This window comes from Chelonia mydas, chromosome 12, assembly GCF_015237465.2.
Source record: "Chelonia mydas isolate rCheMyd1 chromosome 12, rCheMyd1.pri.v2, whole genome shotgun sequence".
NCBI classification, from domain to species: domain Eukaryota; kingdom Metazoa; phylum Chordata; order Testudines; family Cheloniidae; genus Chelonia; species Chelonia mydas.
This window is the reverse complement of record NC_051252.2, coordinates 31,591,690-31,603,799: the sequence shown is the minus strand read 5'-3', so window position 1 is coordinate 31,603,799 and position 12,110 is coordinate 31,591,690. Positions and strand designations below refer to the sequence as shown.

The 12,110-nt window shown below is 40.6% G+C and overlaps 1 protein-coding gene across 3 annotated transcripts in view; it reads right to left on the bottom strand.

Moving 5' to 3' along the window:
* Positions 1–862: 862 nt before the first annotated feature.
* CDYL2 (chromodomain Y like 2) overlaps positions 863–12,110 on the bottom strand; it is an 89,137-nt gene continuing 77,889 nt past the window's right edge. For all 3 annotated transcript variants that reach the window (XM_043525941.1, XM_037878266.2, XM_043525942.1), the window contains 3 exons: positions 9,268–9,478; positions 8,462–8,605; positions 863–5,556 (listed from right to left, as the gene is read on the bottom strand). In XM_043525941.1, the coding sequence (XP_043381876.1) occupies positions 5,398–5,556; positions 8,462–8,605; positions 9,268–9,478 (514 nt within the window). In that variant the 3' untranslated portion in view covers positions 863–5,397. The remainder of the gene's footprint in view (positions 5,557–8,461; positions 8,606–9,267; positions 9,479–12,110) is intronic.

Sequence of the window (12,110 nt, the reverse complement as noted above, 5' to 3'; positions counted from 1 at the left end):
CCAAAAGGTGGACCACCACAATGTTGGAGCGATTGCTGGTGAGGGACGCTAGAGAAGGAGGAGAGTTGGGACCCAGTGACCTTACCACTACACAGCACCACCGGTAAGCCAGGCCTCATCACAAGGTTTCTCATATTGCTGTTCTGCTCAGGGGGAGCTAAGTGACTGCTCCCTCTCTATGACCTTGAGGTGTTCTACTTTTTTAAGTGCGTCAGAGAGGAGACACTGAGCATGGCACAGCCTACACATCAGCCCTATGCATAGACGGATCTACAGGATTGTGCCCCTTTTGCAATTCCACTGGGATGGTGCCGCTCCACACTGGCTGCAACACAGGTCTCTGTGCCACTTGCACAATGCAGTCCTGTGTGCAGAATCACCCTTCCAAAGCCAGATATCACTTAGCACAGCCACTCCTGTATTTAGAACTGCATCATGGCTGGCAGTCCTGGGCTCTAGAGCAGCGTGAGCTATATAATGTCATACTTTGTATGACTCGCATATGTCAAAGCAAGGGTGGTAGCGATGGAGGAGTAGAAGTAGTCTTAGAAAATTATATTGAAGACGATTCTTTGCTCATTTTCTTGGATGTGAACAGAAGGTCAGGTGGAATGAAGTCAGACTCATTACATTACTAACAGCACTTCTTGTTGCTGCGATCTTTGCAATTTTTGGATGGATGATCAGTTTTAAATTTAATGTCCTCTCATAAGAAAAACCTCTGTATGCCTAATTTCTTTTAAAACGTAGGAGTCTATTCAATGTTTTTACCAGATCACTTTATAATACCCCCTTTTCTGTATGGCATCTATTTACCAAATTCATTTTGATTCCTGTAAAATTGAAAATCACTAAATTGCAATGAAGTTTCAATGTTTTTATTCAAAGCAGCTTCTCACAATGTATAAATACTGCATATTAACACACATGAAAAATACAACTTCTAAGGCACCCAGAAATGTGTCCATACACTAGTTACAGGACCATCAACAAATATATTGTGTACAATTTGATGTAGACAGTCAATATTTGATATATCAAGATACAAGTCCCTCCGTTCTATACCAGTTTCAGAAAATATTTACAACACTGTGATAAAGGGGTGCCTGTACCCTTATAATATTATATTATGTACTCATTACAAATATTAGAAACGGTTTTAGTCTGTTCCATGACATTCTGACAAAATAACTTAAGGGCCTAATTTGCAAACTTCTACCTTTAATTTCTTGTGCAAGTTACAAGTTTGAAATCAAATAAATGTACATAGACAGATTTTGTGAATTTTTGGTTCTTTGCTTCATCTCAGAGGTTTGGTAATAAGCCTTACCAATAGACATGCCAGCTTAGCAGAACATTGCTCATTTTCCAATAAGTCTAGTGGATACATTTCCCCCCTTATGCTCAAAATGAATGAGAATGAAATGTTCATAGCAGGAAGAGACCATTTGATCATCACTATAAATGTCAGACTAGTTCACTTGCTAAGTAACTAATGCTCTGTTAGAATAATGTAGTTCTTTGGTCCTTTGTTTTTATGGAAGGCATATTTTTATTCACTAGAAATCACAAGCCTGTCAACCTGTTGGTAAGTTAGGGAATAACTTTCAGTGTAGTATTTAAAGTAGTGGTAAAGAGATTTAATATGGCTTAAAACATACGGTTAACTGGGTAGACACAGATAACACATCCAGGATAGTGAATACTTAAATGTACTATGATTAAGATTGTCTATAAGTCTCTTATGTAAACTTCTTTAGTGTCCTCCTAAAGAGTGCTGGCTTTAGCCAGATTTGACTTTTATAGACCCAGCCACAAAAAGCCTGAGATTAACTACTGTGGTTGGGAGAACAATATGCACAGTTTATATAGAACAAAGCCCAAACTGACAAGTCTCTAACTATGTTGTTTTAAAAAAACAAAAACAAAAAACAACAACCCGTATTATCCTTTTCACAAGAAAAACTTAAGGCCCTGTACTCTGATTTTGCCAACTGTTTTAGATTATTTGGGGAAGTCCTTAATATTACATATGCAGTTGCGAGGTTTTAAGATTTGTTGTACCTAATGGTAAGGCTTATTCACAAATGCAATAAATTTACAAATTACACTTTAAACGCAGTTACTTCAAGGCTGGCAAAAAACAAAACAAAACAAAACAGAAAACCTGCCCACCACCACCAGCAAACCTGTCTGTATATCCCTAATATTAAAAGAGCATTTTATTCTAGTGAAAAACTATTGGCACAAAACCAGTATACTATAGATTAAAATAAGAATTAATAGTAGTGAAAAAGATTGCCTAAAACGCATACCCTAATCTACCACAGAAATATAAAAGTTTATATTCTGAAAATATATACTGTATTAAAGTTTGTAAGCTTATTCATTTAAACAGAAATGTACTGAAGTAGGAAACTAAACAACACTTATCTACAGCAAAAAATATACATGCAAGACAACACAAAATAAATTGCTTACCTTGAATATCTACAAATGCAAAACTGCAGATTTTTAAAGGTTGTACAAAACAATTTACACAAGAATAAAATAACATACTTAACAACAAATTGCATTTATATTTTTAAATACTGTGAATATTAGTAAAGGTACCCAGACTAATATGTACAGTATATCTATGTATCTGAATAGCAAGTAAAGACCGAAACAGAAAAGAAATTCAATTCTGAGCCTTAAATACTCGAAAAGGAAGATTTTGAAATTATTAGCCTTTTTCTGAAAGAAAAACAAATTCTATGGAAACTAGATTGTAACTGTTTAGACATGAATAATTAAACATTAAATATGATTAGCGGTTTTTATGAAAAAACACATTTCAACCATTCCTCTGTCAAACAAAATATTAATGTGAATATTTGAAAATGCAGTTGAAATGATGCATTTAAAAAGTTGATTGCATTATGATTCTTTTTTGTTCTAAAACCTTCTGTGGTAAAACACATCTTCATACTGCTGAGAGCAATTTTCCTAGATATATCAACATATAACAAGCACAGTATTGAAATAAACTTTCTAGTATTTTATTGACACATTTTACATGACCTGGAGTTGTACCTCTCTGGACCACTAAAAGAAAAAATGGAAGTTGGGGCATCATGATACTTTTCCTGATTTTTCTAAAGTCCCATACTGAAAGCCTGATTGTACAAACACTTACGCACGTGACTAATCCCATTGAAGTCAATGGGACTACTAGTAAGTGACTTGTGTGCATGCTTATGAGATTGGGTTCTATGGCTCTGATCCAGCAAAGCCTTTAAGCATGTGCGTAACCTGAACACACATTTCAATTTTGCTAGGGGGCCTAAGAAGTAAGCAACCCTTAACGTATAACAAGTGCTGTATCAACCATTTCGTATTTTTACTGAAAGAATTACCCTTTGTTTTAGACCACTGAAAAATAAGTCACTTCATAATCATGTACAATGTTGCATTTTTGAAGACATTTAAACATATTCTAACTACGGGTCAGATTCTGCCTTTTTTTTTTTTTTTTTTTACTTTAAGCAGAACTTGGGGGCAGGGGAAGGGGGGAAGAGTTCTGACTTCAACATAGTGCTCTGCTTAAAAAAAAAATAAATAAAAAATAATAAAAAATCAATGGCACAATTTGGCCCTAGGAACATATATAGAATGTAAATGGAAGGTACTTTACATTTTCCTATGAAAAAGGAAAAAATGGATGGACTTTGTGGAAACCTACCGCTCACTAGAATTGTCGGTTTGCAATCTGACAAAGACTTTATTGAGACTCTTTTTTTGAAAGATTGTAAGGAAAAAATGAACAAACCCCTCAGCTCACTTGTGGTTCTTTTAAACTGTAATCTGGTCAGTGAGCTCAAGGATGGAGAACAAGTGCACAAATCACTAAAGAAACAAAGGTGCAAATTTTCTGCTTTGAGAGATTTTGATTTGGGCATACTAACATGGCAGTTCGATTCACTGAATGTGTTCATATTATTTCCTCCCTAACTGCCTGCTAGACTTTTGAATCTAGGGTTCAAAAGTCAGTATCACTGAAAAATATTAGGGTCACATTTTAAAACCGCAAATTAGATATTTTTTTTGGTCACTTATGGACTGTTTTTATGGATAGCCATAGACTTTTAATTAATTAATTGTTCATAACTAGATCATGGGGTGGCCAGCCATGGAGTACTGGAAAAGCCAAACAAAAACTCTGTCTCCACCCAGTTCAAAACCTAGCACCGTTTTATAAAACTCCTATCTCAGACCCAGACGCCTCCAGAGTATTAATTATCCCACAATTGAGCAATCAGGCAGTTAGACTAAGGCTCACAAGGGTTTGTTTCTAGACTTCAGACCAAAAGGAGATGTTTAAACCTGAAGAACAATATAATGCCACATAAGGGCACCACACACCCTGTTATTAATGTCCAGCTAATAGGAAAATAGTAAACTTAAAGCATTTTGTTGGCAAGCCCTTCAATGCTCTTCAAGAAGGCAGGAAGTGAAGAGAGACTTGTGTGGGACTCACAATTGCAGCTTCCACTGATTTTCCTTAATAAGTTTAACAAACTAGAACTCGACTTCAATACATCTTTGTACAATTTCACACATAAAGGAACACGTACATACATGGCTGTCACTATTAGTGCCCAGACATTTGATGATTTCTGTATGTTCTTTATTATATACACACACCTCACTGTTAAAAATGCACTGGGGCACTTGCATTCTCATGTGAAACCATTAATCCAGTCAAGGGAAGTATGAAAATAATATCTGTATGATCAACAAACAGTTGCATACAAACACAAAATAAATAAGTTAAATAAATTCAATGAAAGAAAAAAATCCTAGTAGTTCCCCCCTCCCCCACCCCAAAACTAACTTTACATATTATACATATAAATTATCAGGTTTTTCCATTACATTGTTAGAACTTAAAAAAATAATTAAAATATTTCTGAAGTATAGTAATCTCGGTCTGCAGAGTGTTACTGTGACCTGATTTTCAGATTGAGCCCTCAGTGTCAGCACAGACATTTGTTGCAAAGCAAGAATAAGTTTAAAAAAAGAACAGACAAAATAAGTCATTACAGATGGTGTGCCTTACTGGGCCATAGTAGTGCTTTTCAGCACGTGGAATGTACACTTCTAACTGGATGAGCATGTGAATGATGCACTCAGTAGAATTTATGTGCACTGACCAAGCCTGCCTCCATCTTGATTACACAAAATAGCTGTGTAACTTCTCAATTTAGCTCACAAGGAAATTGACACAACCATCTGTATTAAGATACACTGTCACAAATTCATCTCAAGGATGCGTTCCCTCTGCTTTTCAAACACAAGTAATGTTTGAACTCTGTTTACACTTGGAATGTTTTTTCTTGAAGTGAAACTGTGACTTCAGACTTCATAAATTTTGTCTTGCAAGTAGCTGAATAATGAATCCAGTCCTTTGGAAGAACTCCACAGCTGTTTTAACATCTGACACTCTTTTTCATTCACATCTTCAAGTCCAGATTTCAGGAAGCTCCGCACCAGGCATTTAGACTCTTCTAATACCTAAAGTGAAAATATTAGCAAAGATTTTTTTTTTTTGATCTGGTCAACTTATTATGGACAGCAGTATTAACAGTGTTTTACCACTTAAATAATTATCTTTGTGGTGTAGAGAAGCTGGACCTGATTTTTCAGAGGTATTAAACAGCCACCACTCCACCTGAAGTCGGTGGAAGCTGCTGATACTCAGCACAGGCATTTGTATTTATGCACTAGCACGAAGATTTTCAAAAGTAAAGAGTGATTTAAGGGGCCTTACTTAGGCCACCTTAATTTAGAAAGTGTTTTAAGCCAAATTAGGTTGTCTCCTTTACTTATTTTTACATACAAAACCCAAAAGGAATTCTATTAGTTAAACAAAATTGGGATATGTTCCATGCTTCACTGTGTTCCAAGGGCAGGGGGTTAATACAAGGTATTAGTGTCTGTAGAAAAGGGAGACAAAAGGGAGCAAGCTCTACCAAACAACTGAGTCCTAGACTAAGATATCCTGTCAGATTTGCACTGTAACTCATTGCTATTCCAGAACTGTGTTTCTTCTCAATAGACTGTAAACGGGTCAATTATAAGCAGCAGGGTTGTTGGGTTTTTTTTTTTTGGTGGTGTTGATTTTTGTTTTGTATTTTTATGCACAATTGTCCACAATGAACTCGAAGGAGACCATTATATTTGTTCTACTTTTGAGCTCAATCTAGACTCCTAACTCCTTTATAATTTTTAACCCTTTTGATAGGTAGCCTCATGTTTGGTCATATCTTAACACCTTCCTTCAATCTAACAGACCTCAGTAGAAGATGCTATTGTACACTTGATCCGTGTGTGTGTGTGGGGGAATGGAGAATGCAGGATGAGATTCAGAGTGCTTACCAGAGGTGGCAGGTTTGTAGAAATTTTGTTGGTGCCCAGAAAACCCACCCCCAGGCGGGAGGGGGAGGGGGTGTTGTGTGGGGCCCCAGGCCTCCATGGGGGGTGGGAGGTGGGGTGGGCTGGCCCCAGGCCTGCGTAGGGGACAGGAGCTGGCCACTTCCTGTGGGAAGTGGAGTGACCCAGCTCCAGCCTGCTCCGCTCCTATGGCTCCCAGGCTTGGGGGGGAAAGGGAACTGCCCCCACCCAGCACTCGGCGGCGGTGTGGCTGGGAGCCAGGGGAGAGGAGCAGGCTGGGGCCGGGTCACTCCACTTCCCACAGGAAGTGGCCAGGCCCTGTCCCCCACAGAGGCCTGGGGCCAGCCCCCCTCGCAGAGGGCTGCGGGGGGTCCCACACAGCCCCCTTGTGGAGCCCTGTGGCCAGCCCCCCGCCCCCGCTCCCCTCTGTGGAAGCCTGGGGCTGCGTAGGGCAACAAAACAGCTAGGGACGGCCCTGGCTGCTGCCCCTCACTGCAGCCTCACTGGGGGTGAAGGATGGGGCTGCCCCTTGCCCAACGTGGGGCAGGAGTGGTGACTGCGGGCGGGGGGCCCCCTATGCTGGTGGAGGGTGCTGCTGGAAAAGGGAAGGGTCCAAGGCAGAAGGGCAGGGTAAGGGCAGCCTGCCCTGCCACTAGTGGGTGGGGGCACTAGGACCCTGCGGCAGCAGTTGATGCCTGGAGCCAGAAGAGTGGCAGCAGCGTGGAGCTGCAGGGGAGAGGCAGGGATACTCCGGGGGGGGGGCCGGGAGAGGTGCGTGGGAGCTGGGAGACACTCGGGGGGAGGTGCGTGGGGTGGCAGGTAGGACCAGGGCAGAGACCCGTTCCCAAACATTGGTGGAGCTGGGCCCCAGGGACCTGAATATTGCTAGAGCCTGGGCACCACGGGCCGATACAACTCGCTGCCCCGGCTTCCCAGCTCATATAATATAAGACGTATCAGCCTGATCCGATAAGCTTACGCTGCATTTCCAAAGACCAATTCATGGTGGATTTAGTTCTGAGTGTGTTTTCTGAGATGTAATCTACACTTGATTTAATTAAAAATCGTCTGCCTCTACTGTCTCTTGAACGACAGGTCTTTTAAGTGAAGTCAAGGAGTGCTAAGACTGCCAGGGACATGCAGTATAACTAAGGAATTAAGTACTAATGGCTACCAGTTGCTTTCATTTTATTAGTGCTTTTCTAGGGAGGCTGTGGTTTTCATTGTTTCGGTTTACGTTACATTTCTTTTAAAAGCTTAGATGGGGCTGGTGCAGGAATATACATGCCTCAAGGAAAAGGGCCTTGGAAAGTGAGGGCTATGCAGAGGTTTTAACAGCCACTAAGCTGCAATCAGAAAACAGGGAAGTAATGACCCCTTGGACCAGATTTTGCTCCCAAGATCCTTGCATAGACTTCAAGAAAATGCTCTGTGGGGTCAGAAACTGCATGGGGGGAGGGAGGTAGGGAGTTAGTAGCCTGGTGATGGATGAAAGCAGGAGCTGGAGGGACACATTTCCCCTCCCCCGCAACTGGCTCCCCTTCACTGTGGGAGGGGTCTCTTTTAAAGGCTGTGGCAATGCAACTCCATCGGAGGCATGCCGCAGGGAGCAGAGGAGAAGCTTCGGGGTGGGACAGAGAGTCAGCATGGAGGTACAGGTCTCCTGCTGACTCCCTGACTCTGTGTGTGGATCCCCCAGGTTCATCAATGAGCCCCATCAATCCATTCCATATTGGGAAGGGGGAAGTGAAACAACCTGCCTCCCAATGAAACAATTGGGGAAGAAATCCATGAGCAATCCTTGCACAGACTTCCTTCCATTAGCCCCCCTCTCCAGAGGTTTTACTACAGGAGTTGAGAATTGAGTTCCCTCTAGTACATGATCAGCCTTTGTAGCACACCTTCCCTGTGAGGGTGAAGTTATAGCGATATATTCCTTTTGCCTATACCTGAACAGGTTTCTATTTAATTCCTTAATACAAGTTGTAATCTAGCTGATAGAAACAAAAGCCGATAGATTTCCTACCACTGCACTGCAAGATGCCATTTCCTTTACTCGCAGCATCACTTCTTGACTGAATGTTGTTGGCCAAAATACTTGTGACACAAGTCCTCTGCTGCAGGCTTCCTGTGCCGTTAGCTTTCTCCCGCAGAACAACATTTCATTTGCCTGCAAAAGAAAAGGCTCACTCAAGATCTTGGAGGGTGATTTCCTTCATTCCTACATCACATATGCCTGATGCTATGGTCAAATAAGACCTGCAAATATTTTCATCCTTCTCCTTAGAGAGAAGTACTTATAAAGTGCTTTTGGCAGTGACATCTAAGCATGGTATGGGCAAATTAAAAAAAATACATTAGCTGTTCATATCAGCATATTGATGTCAGTGATTTTACAAGAGTAACTGTCAGTATATAGGCAATTCTATGGCACTGATCCAGGACAGCAAGTATAAGCTATTATGGGGGTCAAATTCTGATCTTTTTTTTACACTTGGGTAAACTAAGTGACTAATGGAATTACTCCAGATTTACACTTGTGAAGCTTACAGCACAGTGTCAAGCCCCAGTGTACCTTATTAACTACTAGCCATTGCACGAGTCTAGCATGGTGCAGAAAGATACTTTGAAACCTCCCAGATTAGCTTTGCCAAAGCACTTTGTCCCTTTCCTGACACATCCTTGAAAATGGCCCCTCTTCTAATGTCCCTTGAGCCTCTCTTCACCAGAGACTGTAAAATGTGTCAAGTTCTGTGACAGTCATAAAAACAGTGCAAAACAGTATGGAATTAACCAAGTCTGCTGAGCAATTCTAGGAGAAAAATGCCTTACCAGAGCAACACCAAGTATTTGTGGGAATGTATACGATGAGCAGCCGGCTGGAGTGAGTCGGATCGTCGCATATGGGGTCTGAAACCAAGCCTTCTCGCTTGCCCAAACGATATCACACAGTGGTAAGATAGAAGCTCCCAACCCAAGAGCTGGGCCATTGATAGCAACTACAATTGGCTTCTTAAATTGAATAAAAGCTTTTACAAAGTCCCTAAAATAAAAAAAAGGAAGTTCTTGAATAGGGAAACACTTAAATTAGTTCTTGAGTTTAAACTACTTATCAAAAAACAGATTTGAATGTCAAATGCCTTGCTCAGTTTTTATGCCTTCTATTTTCCAACTGGGCTTTTCCCCAGATGAACAGTTCAGCTGATTTGTCTGTAATTAATTTATAAGAATACCATGGAATATCAAATGATTTCTCTTAAATTGGATTTGGTTTGTGTGGAGTAACTGGAATGCCTGGAACATGGTAACTTTTTGCGGTATGGTTAGGGCTAGTATTATTTCTGGACCAGTAAGGGATGGATTGTATATTTAGTGGCTCTCACTCTATTCAAGGAAGGTCAGCATGGATTCAGGTGGTCTTGCTTAGCTAACTTGATGGAGTCCTTTAAATATATTGCAGAATGAAAGAGGAGGAAAACTCAATGGGTGCAGTGTTGTATACTTATGTTAAAGAACCCAAGGCTCTGCATCAAAGATTAATGGTAAGGTATCATACTGAGCCACGGAATAGAGATAAAAACAGGGTGATCTAAAGAGTACACACAAGCTGAAAGAGAGAGACACAAAGGGGAACCATAAACTGGAAAAAACTACATTGAAATGAGACTATAAGAGTGGTATCCAGAGGTCACTTGATGGATCTTTGTTAGAAGTGATTTAGATTAAAGTATAACAAAGATCTCCAGCAAATTTGAAGTGAAGGGGGGGAAGAGGAAATAATGCAGTCGAATGCAAAATGGGTTCGCTCATTTAGGCGAGAGGGCTAGAACAAAGTAAATTTAGTGCAATAAGAGATAAGAAATAAGTCACCTGCCTTCTAGGAACAAGGGTATGGAATCAGTGCAAAACAGAACAGCCTGTACATTGATCAGGAAAAAGCGTGGGTGTAATTGTGGACAAATTATGGGTTCCATCAAACCAGTGCACAGCAAGAGAGAAGGCAAACAAAATACTGAATTATATTAGCAGAAGGAAAATGCAAAGCAAGAGGTGATACTGTTACTGGCCAAGTCTCATGTGGAGTATGTTGTGGAAGAACATGATTCCTTTAAAGACATTTGCCCTTGGATGTGCTTGCAGATTTCCTGTTGAGCTCAAGGAGACCTATACTTGTGCATCTGAGAGCAGGGTTTGGATGCTGGAGATGATAGCAGATCTCACGGAAAGATTAAGGCCCTGATTTTAGCAAAGCATATGCGTATGCTTAACTTTAACCATGTGACTAGCCCCGTTGAAGTCAATGTGACTACATACAGGCTTAAAGTTAAGCATGGCCTTAGGTACTATGCTGGATTGGGATATAAGAGAAATGGGTTTAGTTTAAACAACAACAAAATAAAAAAAGAGAGGAGACTTTGAAATGACCCAACATTAGCGTTTACAATGTATGAAAGGGACTGACAGTAACAGTGATATGTTTTTCAGAGGTACAGCACGATCAATATTAAGAGTTCCTGAGAAAATAAGGAGTGAAGATGGAGTTCAGGAGCTCCACTCATACAATGGACAATAAAACTTAGGAACAGGTTATCAGGCAAGGCAAGTAGAGTAAGGAGTACTCTATCAATGGGTTCAGAAGGCAAAGACATATTACTGGAAAAGGAGGGGATTAAGGGAAATTATAGTTCACACTTGGCTGAGCAAAGCAAGGCCCAATGATTAATTCAAATGCATTTCTCTGCCTGTAATGTGACAACCTTGATCAATTCCAAAATTTCAGAGTATTCTGGGCACCAATGGGCACAAGCCTATTGATTTTTGGTACAGATCAGAAACTGGAAAAGCCTAACGCAGAGGAAAATCAAGACTCCCAGACTGCTAAGTGCAGAAGGCAGAGGAATCTCCCTTTGCCCCTGTGGCTGCCTTCATAGATCAGAGGCAGCTAAATGTTCTGCATGGGGAGACAGTCTGCAGCCTGGCAGAAACAAGACAGTCTTACAAGGAGAAAGTGGGGACCCCAGGAGAGGAGAGCAGAATGTGAGAGGATATTCTTAGAATTGCACTGGAAGTTGTAAACACTGTTGCACAGTGGAACTTATTACAGTGAGAGGGGAAAATGTTATGTTTGGAAGGCTTTTGTTTTTACTAAGAGGAGATGTGAAAATATGGTCTTCATGTGCACTTTTGAATCTTGCAATGAGCTTGGCATGGACACAGTGCTCTCATTGCAGGATCAGGGCTTGTAGTCCGTCAAAAGGCCTGTGAAACAAATAAAGTGCAATCCCGTTGTTTTAGGCTGTGATCAACATATGAAAGCTGTAGCACAGACAGAAGGAATACACTGTGAGAATTCTTCTTTTCCTCTCATAATATTGATATGAACACATTCCACTCTCAGCTGATACAGAGAATGGGCATGGGTAACTTACTATACATTTGAGCACCCTAACCACTGACAAAGCAATGTTTTCTCTCTCACTACAGTGTTATTTTGTGTCAGTCAATTAACTCTTCTCCCTTTTCAAGGAATGATCGAGCAACAGAAAAGCATTGACTGTTAAGTTAAAAGTTTAAGAATATCGTATTTCCATGCTCATAAAATCTAATCTCTACTTTGAGTTTCAGAAATATCTAATAGAAGTATCCAAATTGTACTGCAATAGTTGTGACCGATA